At 49.3% G+C, this 19,252-nt stretch overlaps 1 protein-coding gene across 1 annotated transcript in view; it reads left to right on the forward strand.

Annotated features, from left to right (window-relative positions):
- Positions 1–19,252, forward strand: part of SMAD1 (SMAD family member 1) — a 63,154-nt gene that overhangs the window by 26,593 nt on the left and 17,309 nt on the right. Inside the window, exon 2 of the mRNA XM_028520867.2 lies at positions 497–1,092. Within this exon, the coding sequence (XP_028376668.1) occupies positions 693–1,092 (400 nt within the window). The 5' untranslated portion in view covers positions 497–692. The remainder of the gene's footprint in view (positions 1–496; positions 1,093–19,252) is intronic.

Here is a 19,252-nt window from a genome sequence, read left to right on the forward strand (position 1 = left end):
GGACCTACTGTAGTATAGATCATGGGGTTTAAATAACAGAAATTTGTTTGTCACACTTCTAGGAGCTACAGAGTCCAAGGTCAAGGTTCCAGACAGTCCGGTGTCTGGTTTTCTCTTCTGAGCTTGCAGATGGCTACCTTCTCTCTCTGTGTCCTTATGCGGCCTTGCCTCAGCGCATGGGGGAGAGGAGAGAGAGAGATCTCTCCCTTCTCCTTCTTATAAAGCCACCAATCCTATCCGATTAGGGCCCCACCCTCACGACCTCATCTAACCTCAAGGACTTCCTGAGAGGCTCCATCCCCAAATATGTTGGCATTGGGGGTTAGGATTTCAGCAGGAGTTTTACGGGGTACACAGTTTGGCCCCCATCATACCATAATACAAAAAAGCATTTAAAATGGTACCTGCTGGGCCCACAGTAATGCTTGAATGAATTGCGGTTTTGTGGTAGAGATGATTTTAAACACCTTTCCCCCGCCCCTTTTTTCTCTTCTAGGTGCTAACTTCGGGTCACCTTTTGAAATACAAGGAATGGTCATTTCTGCCTTGCAGCATCTCGAGACTAGAGCTAGAGAGAATCCTCTGTAAACAAAGGGAAGGCTCTGCGGTCGTCCCGTTGCATTTGGAGACGCCTTCCTTTTGCCATCTGCCAGCAAGAAGGAGTGTGTGTGTGTGTGACCCGCGCCAGCACCATGAACGTGACAAGTCTATTCTCCTTCACCAGTCCAGCCGTGAAGAGACTCCTTGGGTGGAAACAGGGCGACGAGGAAGAGAAGTGGGCCGAGAAGGCGGTCGACGCTCTGGTGAAGAAGCTGAAGAAGAAGAAAGGGGCCATGGAGGAGCTGGAGAAGGCCTTGAGCTGCCCGGGGCAGCCCAGCAACTGTGTGACCATTCCCCGCTCCCTGGACGGCCGGCTGCAGGTGTCCCACCGGAAGGGACTGCCGCATGTCATTTACTGCCGCGTGTGGCGCTGGCCCGACCTTCAGAGCCACCACGAACTGAAGCCCCTGGAGTGCTGCGAGTTTCCCTTCGGCTCCAAGCAGAAGGAGGTGTGCATCAACCCCTACCACTACAAGAGGGTAGAAAGCCCCGGTGAGTGAGTCTTCTCGTGTTGCTGCGTTTAGCAGGTTCATGATGGTTAAAATATCCAAGTAGTCATTCCTTTTCTGTGTTTTCAGGTGTGACTTTTTTATTTATTTATTTTTTTGAAGATTTTATTTATTAATTTTTAGAGAGAGGCAAAGGGAGGGAGAGGGAGAGAAACATCAATGTGTGGTTACCTCCCACGCACCTCCAACTGGGGACCTGGCCTGGCACAACCCAGGCATGTGCCCTGACTGGGAATCGAACCGGCGACCCTTTCCTTTGCAGGCTGCACTCAGTCCAGTGAGCCACATCAGCCAGGGCTCAGTTGTGACTTTTAAACATAAGGGGGAAAACATGTTTGTCAGCCCTTGACTGTTTCATGCATTCTAACAACTTAGTCCTCTCTCGTTAACTTGATTTCTGTGGGAAGAGGGGGATGAAGTTATCATAGTGGCACTAATACCTGGAATGTTAATAAATTGTTTTCTTTCTAAATTCATTTTTTATGTTTCCCATTGGTTCTGTGCATGTCTCTAGGCAAATTTAGCTGTGATTTTTTTTTTTTTTTTTTGCAAGGGAAGAAAATTAGCAAAGGAAAGCGTGGTGTTGCTGTCCACCCTCTTGAGAAAAGTGCATCTCAAGGGCAGCTGTCAGTGGCTTGTATCCCTTTGTCCTTAAGAGCTGCACCTTCTGTCGCCTTCACTGGAATTTTGCTGTGACATACTCTGTGTAGAGGATATAAACGAATCACGATCTGCTGTGGAATCATTTGATACCACTACCTAGACATTTCTAGTTCTTACACGTCTGACCTACCCGGTTTGTACAGTAGCAGGAGGTACAGACGTACAGCGGCAGGCTGGACCGTGCAGCCTAGGAGTGTCGTAGGCTGTAGCATCTGGGTCTGCATAGGTTTGTTCCGTTCACACGGTGACAGAACCGCCTCCCGGTGCATTTCTCAAAACGTGTCCCCGTTAAGGGCGGCCCAGAATTACTTAGGTTCATGATGTGAAGAATTTCTCTTTCTGCAAATGTGTGGACAGTTCACAGGAAAGAGAAAGTTCGTGCAGCTTCTGAAGACCGTGACCCCGCTGGCGCTGTAACAGGTGACTCTTTGCTCGGACTTTTAGTAGCCTTTCGCATCCAGGCTACTTATTAGTGGTTGGGTTAAATGTCGGTCTTCTTTTCTTCACCAAAGGAGATGCTGACAGCGGTCAAGTCGGTCACCTGACCGTGGTCTGGAGACGACCATTCAGTTGCTATCTGATGCTGTTCAAATGCCTTCATGGAGACTTCCTGTCGTTTGGCTGGTGTTTTTTTTTTTTTTTTATGTTTTTCACATGGGTCTTGAGAGTTATCTTCTGGACTTTGAACTTAATCAGCTTGAAAGGCCACATTGAACCTGAGCTGGAAATTCTGAGATTTCGGTTTTGATCTTTAAAGGAACACCCCGCAGTCAGCGTCCAGGTGCTTTCATTTTCCGCATAACGGCTCCCAGCTGCTGGGGAACAGAATGCGCCTGAAACCCTTTCACCTGTTGCCCGAGTGCGAGCTTCTGACCCTGGCTGCCTCAGTCACCGTGTAACACATCACTTGATCAATTGACGAGACTCCCTTAAAAAGAACGTCTTCAAATGATAGAAACAGAGAGGGAATTGGGGGCGGGGGTGCTGAGGAGGGAGGGGAGTGGGTGTGGCTCTGAGGCAATAGGAGAGATCCTGGGGCTGATGGAGATTTTCCCTCTTGACCGTAATCAGTGTCAAGATTCTGTTCTTGGTGTCGTGCTGTAGCTTTGCAAGATGTCACCGTCGGCAGAAACTGGTAAAGGGTAGGCAGGACTCCCCTGTGTGAGATCGTACAGCCGCGTGTGAACCTACAACGACCTCAATGTAAAAAATGCTGATTCGGGAGAAAGCTCGTTCAGCCCAGGACTCCAGCCGCCAGGCCCGCGAGGTTCCTCCAGCAGCCGAGGGGCTCGGATGCGCACACAGCAGAGGTGCTCCGTGAGCACTCTCGCTTCGGTGTCACCCAGACCAGTAACAAGACGTTGTATGCTCAAGGATCGCAACCTAATCAACGATCGTACATTAATGTTTTTCAGAAACACATAGGGTTTTGTTTTTCAAAAACAAAGATTAGTATCTTTTTAATTTATTTTTTTTTATTTTAATTTTTTTTAGAGAGAGGGGAAGGGAAGGAGAAAGAGAGGGAGAGAAACATCAATGTGTAGTTGCCTCTTGCATGCCCCCCACTGGGGACCTGGCTCACAGCCCAGGCATGTGCCGCGACTGGGAATCGAACCTGTGAGCCTTTGGTTCGCAGGCCCGCCTTCAGTCTACTGAGCTATGCCAGCCAGGGCAGTAGCTTTTTTAAAAGATGTTTCTTTATATTGTGAGTGTTTTTACTTGAGTGGTGACAGAAATGGCGGCCTCATTCAAGCTTTTGTTAGTCTTACGTTCGTGTACCCGTTGGGAGGGCGGAGGTGGGGGAAGTGTTGACTTGTGCTTAGGCTCCTCGGAGGGGTAGTATCCAGGCGCCTGATACCTGCAGTTGTGAAGCAGGTGCCACGATAGGGCCACTGCAAGTGTTTTGAAGATTGGGGGTCAATTCACAACAATGTGAACCATGAAAATTAAAGTAAAGCGTTACGACGCACGTATTGGCCAGGGTTCTCCGGAGGAACGGAGTCCACAGGACGTAGACGGACACACAGGTGCGGATCCAGATAGGCAGGCAGGCAGACAGGGAGACAGACGGACAGACAGATATCAGAGGAGGCGTCTCACGGTCTGCTGTCCACAGGCCGGAGAACCAGGAATGCTGGTGGTGTAAGCCCCAGGCATCCCCGGCGGAGGGCAGGAGGCGATAGATTTCTCAGCTCCAAAAAAAAAAAAAAAAAATGAACCTCCGATGCCTCTGACTTTCTGTTCAGCTCCCGGCAGACTGCATGCTGCCTCCTGCAGTAGCGCGGGCAGCCTCCTGACTCAGTCCGCCGACTCAGAGACACCCTCTCAGACACACCGAGAGGTAACGCTCACCAGCCGTCTGGGCATCCTCCAGCCCAGTCACGTTGACACATACGGTGAACCATCCTTCTGTGCTCGTCCACATCTAAATTTCTCTCCAAACGTTTCTGGCGCAAATGCAGCTCCCCAGGAACTGAGTCTGCCGGGGAAAGACTGGCATGTGAGCGCAGCACTGGTGGGTGCCGCAGGGAAGAACGGGAGCGTGGACGGGGACGCGGCTCGCTCTCACCTGGACGCCTGCGTGAGAGCGGCCGCAGAAAAGCTCACTTGGTGCTCACTGTCTGTATGTTGTGGTCCAGTCCGCATGGTGGTGCAGACGATACGTGTCTCTTTCATTGTACGAGGATGTCAGTCAGCTTATAAGAAGACACACAGTACAGTAGACACCACTACTGATAAAGTAGGCCAGGGCATGCAATTTCAGATGGAAGGTCAAGACTGAGAGGAACGGGAGCCCGTGGGCGTTCCTTAGGAACTTACTGTGGTGCAGACACACTGCCCTGCATGGACTCGACACGGTTTCTGGTCCTAGTCCAGGTGGTTTGCTGATAGTTCTGGTATGGGGCGTGCATCGCTATAGAACATGGAGGTGAAGGAAGACTATTTTAAGAACTCGGAGAGGTACAAGTCCAGGCGCAGGCCTCTTCAGGGCGGGTGGTGGGCACCTTACCTCTGGAGAGGTGCCTGGGGGGGCGGGGAGACATCCCGGCCTGTGCCATCTCCCTGCACAGCCCCCCCCCCCCCCCCCCCGAGCTCCAGTCTCTCTCCCTGAAGAAGCTCCATCTTGAAAAAGCAATTAGTAACTGCTTGTGCTTCTGTCCCAGCTCGACACACAGCCAAGCGGACATGGAGTTTAGATGGTGAACCCTTCTCCTAGATGCTGCGATTGGTATTTGGCTTACGTTGGATCATTTCATCATTGTCACTTACAGTAACGCTAGAGCAGGTGAAGTGATACAATCACAAGTAGGATTTATGCCCAGCGTTTTTAGTGGATTCCATATTCTTAAATCTGAGGCAGAATGTGAAGTTTATTCTGATTCATAGCACATTAAATAGGGCACGGCTTCTGTGTGTTGTATTAATCGATGAACACATGGAAAGTTTTAGCATTTACTCCATGTTACTTTAACGTAAATTACCTACATGGAAGCAGACATCTAGACAATTACATGATTTGTCTTAGAGTCGAATTTTTCGGTTGCTACATCCCCTCCAATTTGAAATCTGAAGACTGTACACTCTAGGTTACATAAAGTAATGGTAGAGGACCATTGTCCTCTGCTTCCTTCTTTTCCCGTCTCTACAACATTAGGTGGGCAAGAGACGCTGTTTTCAGATCTCACTGGTTGATTTCAAGTTGAGCGCTCTCCCATCTACCACTGCGAGTTGTAGGGTCGAAGGAACCTTAGCTGGCTCGAGTTACAGACAGAACATGAAAAAGCCTGGCCGGTGAGAAAGAACAGTGTTGAAAAGCATAGAAAAATATTTGTCATAATAAGTGAAAGAAGTAGCATGTACACACTGCTTGCACTTGTGTGAAAAGCATAGAAAAATATTTGTCATAATAAGTGAAAGAAGTAGCATATACACACTGCTTGCACTTGTGTGAAAGTACTCATACTTCCAGGACTGGCTTTTGGGTGACATCATACTGAGACCTGTGAGCTGTGCCTTTTGGCCTGTCTTGCCCACAGTGACTCCTGGAAGGTCTGGGAGTGTTCTGTGTGGTGGGAGTGGATTTGCAGGGGACTTGCCCCGTGTCCCCAGTGCCCTCTGTTCTGGGCAGACACTTGGAGAAGGGGGAGATGTGGAAGGCATGGTGGATGCGTGTGATGATCTCAGGCTGCTTTATCTCAGTGTTGCTTCCAGCCTCCTTGGTACTAGAAAGGCTCAAACGGAAGACGAGATTTCTTGCCCTGAGATATATGTCCACCTCTTGTCTTTTTCTACTTCCAAATGCATATGTTCTCTCCAAAGACTCAGCATCATGTCTGACAATCAGGTATTATTAGCCAAATCATCAGCCCTCTGCCCCGGTATCTGGGAAAACCAGATTAGTTTGGGAAGGAGATAGGGAAGAGAGGATGTTCATTTTAAAGAGGTGGGCGTGTTAACAGTCGCCAAGGGCCTGAAGCATGGGTGAGCTAGAAAGCCCACATTTTGTTAATCTGCCGGCTAGGCTGGGGGGATAGTGCGGTTCCTAGAAACTGGTTTGCACGTGGTAGATTGAAAAGCTGCAGATGCCTGTTTCCCCTGCGTGTTGTCTGCCAGGGCTTCCCCTGGGTCAGCGGCAGTTTCTCCCCGGGGGTGAGACGGGGAGACGAGCTCTGGGCTCATGTCTCACTTGCTGCACTTCCATCAGTCGGTGCCCTGGGCAGCCGATGCCTGGGCATTCGGTGCCCCGTCCCCCTGACCTTCAGTCCGGGAGCCCGCCTGTGCCGCTCGAGTGCGGACCTGCGTCCCATAAACTGCTGCAGCCCATGCGGCTTATGCAACCAGAAGTGACTTCCCCGATGAAAGATCCCGAGCCCAGAAAGAAATCCGGACTATGTTTAAACCAAAAGATCCAGGTCAGCAGAAGAGTGTCTGGCAGTTTTCCCCTCCAGTTCTCTGAATCGCCATTTTTGCTCTGGGATCCTAGCAGACCCTGCGATGGAAGGTGGGGTGCACACTCGCCCACATTGCAGCCTTGGTTCTAAGACAGCTTCTCCAGGAGAGGCTGCTGTCCTTAGTTCTTCGCTCTTTCCCATGAAAAAGCCATTTCTTGTCTGACTAGTGGGCTGGCGTGTACAGTCACACCACTGTCCCCTGGCCACCAGCGCGCTTGCCTGTCTGGAATCTTCCGTCACGCTCAGGCGGGAGGAGAGTCTGTGATTTTTATAAATGAAATTCCGGCAGACGCTTGTAAACAGAAAGTAAACATGTATGTGACAACCAAGTAGAGTTGCCTAGTCTGGTTTTTTCCTTTATGTTTCCCTGTAATTTCCCCAAATTATATCTAACTGGGTAGCCGACTTAGCAGTGTTTTTTTTTTTTTTTTCCTGTGACTGTATCTTTCTTTGAGCATCTAAGTAAATGTATCCAGGGTACAGCAGTGTACCAGATAGGTATTTAAGGAAGACCAAGTTAGGAAGCAGTTGTGGGTAAATGCTTTTGAAATAGATAACCTGTAACTTTTAAACAGGAAAAAGAACAACTAATTTTAAAATGAGTTGTTTTTTAAAAAACAAAAACTGACAGAAGCATGTTATTAAGGACACAGGTGTCAGCTTGAAGGGGCAGCCCCTGGCTCCCTCAGATGATCTGATCAACAAAAAAGAACAGAAATGAATTATAAACTGTGGAGGGGTCACAACAAGAATCCCTGCTGATAATAAATAATTGGTGGAGGGGGTCCTCTTGCTCACAGTAGAATGCTGGCTGCCAACTGGTAAATGTGGAGTTTTTAGGAAATTCAGAACAAATAAAGTCATTTAAAAGAGATGTCTATTTCTCTCTAGTTGTAAGGTTAAAATACGGCCAGGGAGAATCTCAGAGCAGAGGGCCTGGGTTAAAACTTTGGCCCTTGATATCTTCGACCTTTGGCCAATTTCTTGTCCTCCTTGGGTTTGTGTTTGCTAACCCGTGACATCGTAGTAAATACACCTCCTGTCCAGAGTGGTGGGAAGGATTAAATTAAATAATGCATGTGAAAAGACTTTGTGTGTTCTTGAAACAAAATGTGGCCCAAACAGTAAAATGCAAGTTGTAACTTCTGTGCACATCTGTAGGTAAAAACAAAATTTGTAATGTTAAGTAAGTTTTCACTATACAAATTATCAGAAAACTAAGAATAGCTACAGTAAAAATAATAGTAATGATACAAATTAAAACAGCAGTTTTGTATGCTGACTGTGTGCCAGGCACGGTGGGTACCGCTTTCCACATGCCCTCATTTAACCCTGAGCATAGCTGGGAGACGGGGGAGAGCTCGCAGGACCACCAAGATGCAGCTAAGCTGTTACACGACTTGGAACTGGAGAGCCAGCGTTCACATTCAAGTCCAGTTTCAAAATCCAGGCGCCTTACCACCACACTGTGCTGCTTCCCAAATAAGCAGCTCCCCCCACCGCCCAGTCAGTTTTTCCTCTTTCACCGAGGGGACAGGGACCCACAGGTCCCAGTAGCAGAGCATGTGCTCTGAAACGTATGAACTTTGGGCTGGTGCTGGTAAATGGGGAGAGGCCACACCTGGGCTTCCAGTTTTTAAATGGAGGCTTTGTTTCATCATCAATAACTTGTGTCTGTTTTCGTGGAATATATTTTCGGAATCAGATTTGAACTCAGAATGGGAACTGCGTCCATTCAGCCGCAGCTGGATGGGAAGCCGTGCTGCCTGGCGTGGCCCCCGGGGATGGCCGTTCCCGCATCAGCGGTGTCTGACAGGCGGTGAGGCGTCCCGGACCCGCCAGCCAGCATTAGGGACTCTCTCTCTCTGTGCTCACCAGAGCCCAGGAAGCCGGGCGCCGCTGAGAGAGACGCCTTAGCCCAGTGGTCAGTGAAGCTCCCGGGTTCCGAAGCAGACTGCCTGGGTTCGAGTCCCGTCTCCCCTGGTTACATGCACACAGGCAGGGCACTTCGTTCCTGTACCTCGACACCCACCGTTACCAGGTGGGGTCGTGATCGCGCCTCGGGGAAAGGGGTGGTCACTAGAAATTTGTCTTAAGGTGAGAAAATTGAAGCTCAAGGTCCACGGCTCGTTAGAGATACATAGGTCTGGAGGCCTGGCGCTGAGTTACCAGCGAAGGCAGGAACCCCGAGTCTGCCTTCACCCCGACACCGGAGTCCTGAGCTGCCGTGTCCGGGTTGAGGGACCACGGCCCGCCTGTGTGAATGGGCGTCTTGCTAATTCACATACAGCGAGTCTGTGCACTGAGTTTTGAAAAGGACTAGTTTATATTAATCAGCTTATAGAAGAACAGTCCAAGAATAGTCACATAACTTTCACAGGTAGATACTCATGGAAAAAACATGTGTTGAGGCCCCATTATGTGCCAGATACTGGGTGGTACGGGAGAAGGAAAGCTCAGTTCTACTGTCAGGGGCTACGGCCTGGCGGGGGCGAAGTCAGGGTGGCGGTAAAGTGTGACGGGTGCTCTGGCAGAAGCCTGCCTGGCGCCCAGGGGAGCACGAGGAAAAGAGGAGCCCACCCTCACTGGAGGTGGGTAGAGAGGCCAAGAAAGGCTCTGGAAGGCAGATGACGTGAAGCACGAAGCGTAGGTAATTAGAGTGCCCTGGTCGGAGTTTTCAGGATGATGAAATGAGTTAATGTTTGCTACGGCACTAGGCATATGGGAGCACTTTATAAGGGTTAAATTTAAAAATCTGAGAAAAGTCCTGTTATTTCAGTTTTACGGGTTAGAAGCGAGGGGTTAAAGAACCAGTTGGGAACGTGGCCATGTGAGCAAAGGGCACAGCATATGAATGAAACTGGCAGATGGAGTCTGCGAGAAGCCTGGGACGGCTGGTGGGGGGGAGGGTGGTGAGAGATCGGCCCAGGAATCCGGATGAGATGGTGGAGCCACAGCAGGGGTGCTGAGGGTGCATCAGCTCACGGACGGGGACTGTTTCCAGGGTGGCATCTGTGGTGTCCACAAAGGAGGAATCTCTGGCCTGGAGTGATCTAGGAAGTTGGGTTCTCTGAAGTCGAGTTTGATTTGGGCTCTCTTTAAGTAAGTATAATGGCTTTTTGTTTTGTTTTGTTTTTTAAACAGATATCTCAATCTTTTTTTTTTAAGGTTTTATTTATTTATTTTTAGAGAGGGAAGGGAGGGAGAGAGAGAAACATCAATGTGCGGTTGCTGGGGGTCATGGCCTGCAACCCAGGCATGTGCCCTGACTGGGAATTGAACCTGCGACACTTTGGTTCGCAGGCCGTGCTCAATCCACTTACCTATGCCAGCCAGGGGTGTAATGGCTTTTTTTAAAGCTTCAAAATACTGTTACTGAATATAATTCATGTCTCTGCTTATATTCAAATTGTGTTCTCATGTTTGTCTTCTGTTAATGTATTTATGCCCAAGAGTGATATAACCCTAGAAAAAAATACTGCAGAGTTGCTACTGTTAGGCAAAACTATCTTAACTCTAAAAAATATACCTACCCCCACCAAAAAAAAAAACCAACAAAAAAATGGAAAAGAACTTTAAAAACAGTTTCCACAACCTTTTCCAGCTTTGTAGTACTGAGCAGTGCAGTCTGGTGGTTATGACCCTGATTCAGACCCCGGCCCACAGTTTAGCCGCTGTGCAACCTGGGATGTGTCACTGAGCTGGGCCGCTTCTGCGTGCTCACCTGTCGGGAGCATCCAGGCATCTGCCGTGAACTCCACACGGGTCGGGACAGTGGCTGTGCCGCTGGCCCCTGCACCACAGGGCCCGCGCAGAGCTTCGGCCGTGGTCGGTGTCCGTGGGTGGGTGTGGGGTGCCCAGGGAACGTCAGCCAGTAGTCTTTCAGACCCTCGCCGCCATCGCCTCCCCACCAGTGAGCTGACAAAAAGACAAGATGACACCACTCCTGGAGTTTTGGTTACGTATCTATCCAATTTTTAATGGAACCTCCATCGAAGGTTCTGAGAATCCTTTGTAGTGTGAAATTTTTCTGACATGTCCCGAGATAGGAATTTTGTCTCATAAATGCCTACAGTGTTCATTTTGAAGTGGTCTTGTCCTCTCCACCGCTTTCTACTTGAAACGTTTCCCTTTGGGTCCCTGGACACACACGACCCAGGGCCATCTGTCTCGTACAGGTACCGTACTGGGCACAGCTGCCTGGGCAGTGTGGCCGCTCCTCCCCCTTTCAGCCTGCCTGCCCAGGAGACTGGCTGCAGCTGGACTGGCTCTCGGCCATGCTCCACGAGCCCTGGGCCACCTTCCCACTCTTGGGTGACCTCGGCAACATGCCCTGAGACCCAGCGGAGAGAAGTCTGGCACTGAACTTGGTGCGCACTGGGGCTGTGCGTGTATGTACATAAGGGCCGTCCTGTCGTCAGTCGGGGGACGTGTATACTTGAGAGCAGGAGGGGCCCCTAGAGTCCCTTGGATTTTTGTGGGAGGAAGTGGAGACTCTTGAGAAGTGGTGATTTGCTCAAAGTCACAGGAGTAGTTATCATCACAGCCAGGGCCGGGACTCAGGGGTCTGGACTCCTTCCTAACCTAAATGCCTTTTCCGAGTCTTCAGAATGAAAAAGTATTCAGGCACCACTAGCTTTTTCCCATGATGTCTGTGTCGACAAACACAGGCAGGAGCCTGTCAACTTGGCTATAGGACTCTCTCTTCTGTGTTTGTTTTTTTTTTTTTTTAAAAAAGCTCGTCCACAAACACTGGTGGGTCACACCCCAGGTGGGGGGACTTGCGAGCCTCTGTCTGGCTGTGAGATGACTTTACCACTGACGATGCGGGGATCGAATTTCAAGCAGTTCTTCCAAACCTCGCAAAGGCTCCGGACCTGGAGGGGCCCCGCCCCGCTGTCCAGTGCCCCCCGTGTCTTGTTCATTCCTCCGCCTCGTGCCCTGGCAACGCCGAGAGCCGGTCCGGCTGCGGAATCACAAATGTCTCCTGACGACACTCGCTTCCTGAAATGAAAGTGTCTCTCCTGAAACTTACTTTTTTGGGTTTTTTTTTCTAACCAAAAAGGGATTTTATATCTTTTAACTGAAAGAGATGCATAAATACTTTGAAAAGCCGAGGTGCCTCCCTGAGAAAAGGCAGAAATCTGACTTTTTTCTCCTCCGGAGAGGTCAGAAAAGGGAGGGAAGAACACTTTCCCTCCTTTTGAAGACATACAGCAGGGTGAGGTTTTTCAAGCGACTGGAGGGAGGTGCAGTGAAATCCCCAGAAGATGTTTTTGTTTGTTTGTTTGTTTTGCAGAATAACATCCAAGGAGGTAGTGTAGAGCGAGCTTAGGGTTTTCACCAGGGCTAGAAGTCCTAGGGACACAGGGACAGCTTGCACAGTCTGATTTTTAAGGGATTCACGTCAAAAAGAAATGTCTGGGTGTAAAGAAAGGGTTTCAGTATGGGCCTCCCCTTTCAAAGCAGATCCTTTTCACCCAGATGAGCCAGCAGGAGCAGCCCTGGAAGGGAAGCCGCGCCCTGTGGTCCATCTCCCACGCTGCCAAGCGGGAGGCTCTCTGTCGGTGCACTGAAGCGCGCTTGGGCCCCAGGAGGGCCTGCGCCCCTGGCCCTGCTTCTGTAAAAGAGAAACAGCCTGCACCGTGGAAATACAGGGCGAAGGGGAAGACGTTCCTCACCCTGTCTTCCTCCCTAGTCCTGACCCGAGTCAGGCCTCCCGTTTGCATGTCCTTGCTCTTTTCTTTTTAGTAGTTAATACAGTGTTAGTGACTGTGTCCCCTGTGCTGCCCTGGGCAGGCCCTCGCCTGTGTGTGTCGGCACAGATGTACTGGAAAACAGCCAGCTGCCACCCCGTGGTCCCCAGATCCTCCTTCTCTCAGCTGAGCGATGACCTGCCCCCACACCCCTACCCCAAGAAATGAGAATCCAACGTAGGTGTGTTTAAATACAGATAACTGGTCTGGACATTTATTCTCTCCTTGCCCACCAGTAGAAAGCAGGTATCTTACTTATCTCTCCTCCGATCTGAGATATGGCTGACGTGAAAGGACCAGAGCTGGGGGTGGAGAGAAGTGCCCTAGAGAGCAGCAGCACGGTCCTGTAGGGCTCCACGCAGGGGAGGGAGCCCGGCCCTTGTGAATGTGTTAGAGCAGCTTGTGTGCGTGTGGGCCTGGCCCTGCCTGACTAGCTTCCGTGTGTCTCTGCCACGTGGATGCCTCTCTCTAGAGCTCACAGCTGGCCCCAGACCCAGCTGTTTCCTCCTCTGAAACTTGTCAGTTAGTGTTTGTTGTTGGGACCGCCATATAACTAATCGTTCAAACCAGGACACTGCTGAGCGTGACAAGGGCCGCCTATGAATAATTCCATCAGACAACAGGTACACCTTGGGACTGTCCCAGGCAAGCCGGGGCACATCAGCACCTTGCTGACAGGTTGTAAGTCAAGCGACACAAATCAGATTGGATCGTGATTCATTTAATCATGCATGATCAGGGAGTCAGGTACTTCTTATAACTGAACTTACTCGAGTTTTCACCTTTGAATTGAGGGACCTTAACTATAATTTGTCTAGAGGCATTCTGGGATTTGTTCTGTTCTTCCGTCTCTGCAGCAGGCCGCGCAGAACATCATCTCACATCCCTGCAGACTCGGAGCCTTCGGGGCAGTAGAACACACGGTCAGGGGTCGTGTGCTTTGCCTTCCCAACTCCGGGAGCTCTCTCTGGGACTTGAGGCAGTCGCCCCTCCGCACTCTCACTTGCGGAGCGGTGTCACGTGTTCAGCATTTGCTCCTAGCAAATACTCATGCCGGCGGTCGTGTCGGTGGGAGGTTTGTGGCGCGCAGCGATCAGCTAAAATCAACTTGATATGTGTTTCCTTGCTTCCACATAAATCCTCCTAGTTCTAGAGTTTAGTTTGATATCTACCTGCCTCCTTGCTGTTACCAGCCACGTTTTTTACTGTAGTTTTCTGAGAAATGAGTAACTTGTTAGAATGGTGACACCGAGTAAATGAGACACCACCACCCCAATGCACCGCGCTGTGCCACGCCCCCAAAGCCCAGGTAACGTGGAACGTCTTCCTGGCGCGTCACTCGTCCTCGATTGTAAGTTATGTACAGTCGTTTTAAGTTAATGCACGATTACTTGGGTGGAAAGTGTTGAGAAATGCTGGGGAAATGTCTCTGAGAAAGGTTGTGCATCTTGCTGTTGCTTCTAATGGCTCCTACAAAACATTGGGTTTCTTAATGTTGTCGCCACTTCAGCGTGAGGCTGTCCGCAGCTCTTCACTGCGGGCGGTGTTCAGTGCAAGCACGGACATGTCTGTGGTGGTGAGCTGGAGCCCCTTTCCCGGGTGGGGGTTCCGAGTGGGGGGGTGGACACTGTAGAGCCCCCACAGTGGAGGTGGTAGCACAAGACCGTTCCACTTGGGAGTGAATGTACTGTTGAGAGCTCAGAGTAGTGGTTCCCAAACCTTGGAGATGGGCGTGGAAAAGGAATGGATAATAGAAACTTTTAGCTGTTGTAAAACGTCGGTAAAGGGCAATTTTAAATGGCCCCTTTACATTTGTTTTTGATCGTTTTATTGAGGAATGATTGGCGTGGAATGAACTGCACGTGTTTCCAGTGTCCCACGTGGCTGGTTTTGATGTATACCTCTGAAAACGTCACCACAGTCAGGACAGTGAACCTGACTCATCCCCCACCCAAGTTCACTCCCGCACGGCGCAGTCTCTCCCTCCGGCCGGCCGGAGCCTCATCCCCGGGCAGCTGCCGACCTGCTCCCTTTCACCTTACGCCAGCCTGCGTGCACAGGAAGTCGCACAGTTGCACTCTTCGCCGGCCTTCTCTCAGCGTGTTGCTTTCAGCTTCATGCACGTTGTGCGAGTCAGTATTGCATCCCTGCTGGTTGCTGAGCAGTGACACTGTTACAGCTGGATACTCACACACACACACGCCCCACACACACACACAAACACCCCCCCCCCACCCCAGTCCTCAAGTCAGCTTGCTCGTGGGGCAGCTGTGGAGGCATTCTTGCCAGGGTTGAGAATAAGTCAAGGAAGTTAACTCTCCCACTGCTTTCCAGCGTTACATTGGCACTGGGAGCCAGTGCAGTGAGACAGGAGGAAATAATGGAAGGGGAAATTAAAACTGTATCTGTTTGTTGGCGACACGACGGCTTACTCGGAGAACTCTATAGTGAATGAATGGTAACACTAACTCAGATGGCAAAAGAAGTCACCCGGGTAGTAGGATATAAAAATAGCATAGGAATATCAATAATCATATACATACACATATACACACGTATATATGTATATAAATATATCACTACCAGTTAGAAGAGATCATGGAAGAGAAAATCCCACTTAAAATAGCAACGGAAAAGGTAAAGTATTTAAAAATAAATTTAACAAGAAACCTTAAACCTTTATGCAGTATCATAGATTGAATAGCATGTGACCCTCCCCCTAAACTGGATATATGGAAGCCCCGATCATAAGTACCTCAGCATGTGGCTGTGTTTGGAGACAAGGCCTTTAGAAGACCACAGCAGGCCGCTGGAGTAGGCCTGACTCAGTCCAACCGGGGTGCTTACATGAACGGGAGACTAGGGCATGCAGAGAGACACTAGGGGGAGGAGCTATGTGAGGACACAGCAAGAAAGTGGTCACCTGGGAGCCAAGAGAAGAGGCCTCCAGAGAAACCTTGATCTTGGCATTCCAGCCACCAGAACTGAGAGGAAGTGAACCCCTGTGATTGGAGCCCCCAGAGGCGGTGTGTTGTGGTGGCCGCCCCCGGCAAACTCACACAGCCCGTGACTGTGGCCGTTCCTGAAATGCACAGAAGTGAACTTCAGCAGCCCTTCCTAGTTCTTGAGCGGGACACCCCAACATAATCAAGGTATTAGTTCTCACTGAGTCTGGGTATAAATGTAGTGTCCCCATTAGAGTGCTAATAATACCTTTTTTTCCTGGAGGTGGGCAGGGTGATAAGTGAAGTTCATGTGGAGAAACACGCATGCAGCATTGAAAAGGAAGACCTGGGAGGGGGGACGAGCCCTGTCTGCATTAAAACATACTATAAAGCTTCTCTAATTAAAGCAGAGCGCTCCTGGGGCGCAGGCTAGAATAGAATGGAATGGAATGTCTAAAAATAGACCCTGACACGTATGGAACTTTAGGAGAAAGGTGGTGTCCCCGATCACTGCGACAAAGCTGGGCTTTTTCATGGCGTTGGGGCAACTGTTGAAGCATTTGAAAAAAAGACGAAATTAGATCTGGGCCTCCTGCTATAAATAAAACTGAAGTCCAAACGGATCAGAGATCTAAAGGAAATGAGAAACTTTATATGCACTCCCAAGAATAATAACTGGGGTGAATTCCTCCTTACAGTCTGGGTGTAGGAGAAAGCTTTCTATGAATCAGAATCCCTTCACAATAAGAGAAAGTAGTGATAAATTTGACAGCCAGAACACAAACTTTTGCAGTAAGCAAACTCAAGACAAATTGTGAGGAAATATTTGTAACATACAAACATAGTATAGGTTAATATCTCTAATACACATTTTTAAATGGAAAATGGGGAGACCAAAAATGGGCAGAAGACACAAGCAGACAATTCACACACACGCAGAACAAAGGCGTTAAAATGTCCTCAAAATACAAGGAGAGATGATTCGCTTTCACCATATTAAGGCAGATGTAACTTAAAATTGCACCAAAATACCATTTCTCACCTATCAGAATGCCCCCCCCCCCCAATCAAAAGCTTGACAAAATAGTCTGTTCTGGAAGCTGTGGGCAAGTCGGTCTCATATGTTGTTACCAGTGGCAACGCAAAAGGGTACAGCCTGAGTAAGGGGTACTTGGCCGTCACAAGCTGACAATACCTGCGTTTACCCTTTCACCCAGTACTTCCACTTCTAGGAGTTTATCCTGGAGATAAACCTTTAACAGAACAGTTTGTATGACTGGGTCATTCATTGCAGTGTTGTGTGTGATGGTAAAACAGTGTGAACTACCTGAAGGCCCAGACGTGAGAGATTGGTCGAATAAACTATGGTGCAATTAGCTGTAAAAACAAGTGAGGAAGATCTGTATAAACTAAGGTGGCGTTAATTCTAGGGTGAGTGAAGAAAGCCAAGGGAAAAAGAGTGTGTGTGTGCGTGCGCGTGTGTCTATATTTTTTACTAGTGAAACTGAAATAAGAAAACATGTTTTTTCAAGAAGCAGCAGGAAGGATAAGCTGGAGAAATGGAATTGATGATCCTCTGAGGAGGTTAGGCGAGGGGGCTGCGTCAGTAAGTTGGAATGTGCGCGTGTAAGAAGATGCTGCGCAACACTGGTGAGTCTCACCGACATACTGTTGCATCAGAAGCCAAAGACCAGTCTAGACGACCCCGTTTATAAGAAGATGCGTGCACCTTAGTACAGATGCGTGATACCTCTATACGTTGTTAAGTTCATCAACAGACACGTGTACCTGTGTCAGCAGTGGCAAGCTCATCTCCATCCTCAGAGGTGAGTCATCGCAGCTGGTGGCTCCCTTCTCCCAGGTCATTGGCTGAAGGGTTTGACCTCGCCTGAAATGTCCAGTGGGGGCAGCACTGTGCCCAGGAGCCAGACCCCACATGGCAGAGTCACTGCAGGAGCCACACGGAGTGCCAGCTCAGGTGCCAGCTGCCTGCTGCCGTGGGAAGAGGTAGACTCCTGCGTCTAAAACTCTTCTTTGTCAGTAGGAGTCGCTAAAAACAGGATATGGTGAGGGGGGAGAGGGTGACTGTGTGTGTGTGTGTGTGTGTGTGTGTGTGTGTGTGTGTGTGTGTGTTGGGGAGTTAGGGCTCCTCTGAAGGGTGAAGATGGGGACTTGATTGAATTGCCGTGTGGTGCTGTCTTGGTGGGCAGGGGTACAGAGGCCAATATTTGCCCCCTTTTAAAAAGATGCCGGTTGGCATGGAGGCTATAGCTAGATGACCAAAAAAGGCAAGTTGGAACGTGGCAATAACGTAAGTCACAACAGCTAAAAGAACAAGAGAATGTTTGATTGCAGAAGTAATTCAAAGGCATTGAACTATTTCATAGCATGAGTTTATTTTGGAGTAGAGATTTCTGTTGGCCTTCGGGGAGGCTTTGTGCCCATCGGGAATGTTTTGTTCAGCAAACAAAGCAGCTTACATTTCAGGCGGCTCTCGAAAGGTAGAAGGAGCGGTTGCTCTTCTGATGACTTGGTTTGGGCAGATTCCATTACTGCGCTAACAAGGAAATACATTTATTTGTTACACTAAAAAGGTTTATTTCTACAGAGTCATGTAGCAGGGAAGTCATTATGTAAAATTTCAGTTATAGCGTATGAGAAATTTTAATACCTTCAAAAACCTATTTTTACTTAGATACTTTTTAGCTCACGAATAAGTAATAATCCAAGTGGTAAGAGCACTTTTTCTACAGAAATGTTAGATGGATAAATTTCCTGGAAAGCACTAAAAAAATCTCCTTAATTCCTAATGCCACTGAATATTGTTTCACTGGGAGAATAAATTCTGAATCCTAACTCCCAGCAACAATAACAGATTGTAAATCTCTTCCTCTTTCCTCCCATGCAGTTGACCAAATGGGTTGTTTTGAGTCTTTCTGGCCAAGGCCACGAGAGCAGTGGGGATCCCGAGGGCCCTGGGTCTTGGGCAGAGCCGCCTGGGGACCCTGGCAGGAAGTGCAGGACCTAACCCTGGTGAGGGCTCCAGGAGCCAGCCCTTGCCTTTGATTCTCCTTGGCATTGGCAGTGGCTTTGCCTCTGGAGATTTCTGACCGTGCTCGTTATTCACTCCGTAGGTTCCTAACATGTAGAGCTTTTAGGAATGGCTTGAGTTGTTTTCTTTCCTCCTTTACTGCTATAAATAAACATGTTTGGCCTTAAGTACTCAGCTGGCAAAATGCGGGTTGTTTGACCTATTCCTTTTTTTTAAAACCTATTCAGATAGTGATAAGGATCCTGGAAAGTGGGTAAATACAATAAGGTCCTCTGAGAAAGGATGTTCCTAAGGCACAGCCACGCACCACCGAACAACTTTTGGGTCAAGGTCCTGTGAGACTGTAATGCAGATAACAGGGTCCTATCGCCTAGTAATGTCCAGCAGTCTTAGTGTCGCAGGGACACACAGCTCACGTGTTCATGCTGACACTGGGGCAAGCGCGCCTGCCGTGCCTCCAGCCAGGTGGAGCGCAGCTCGTGAGGTTGCAGAGGCGGCTGTCCCGTGTGGGTCTGTGCAGGTGCTCTCGGCCGTCCCCACGGCCGCGCAGTGGCCTGACCGTGCGTCCCTTAGAATCGTCCCTGCCGTTCAGCTCCCGTGACTGTGTGCCCGCTAGCACACCACATGAAGTCCGTCCCACAACACATCCTGTTTTGTCCAATTCGCCGCCTGCCTTGGCGTTTGGATTTTATACTGTTCACTGTATGCCCCCTCTCAGCTTTATTTACTGTGCTTCCTTGTGGTTGAAGGTGAGTTGTGTCCATTTAAGACGTTT

The sequence above is a fragment of the Phyllostomus discolor genome, chromosome 8 (assembly GCF_004126475.2).
Source record: "Phyllostomus discolor isolate MPI-MPIP mPhyDis1 chromosome 8, mPhyDis1.pri.v3, whole genome shotgun sequence".
Taxonomy (NCBI): Eukaryota; Metazoa; Chordata; class Mammalia; order Chiroptera; family Phyllostomidae; genus Phyllostomus; species Phyllostomus discolor.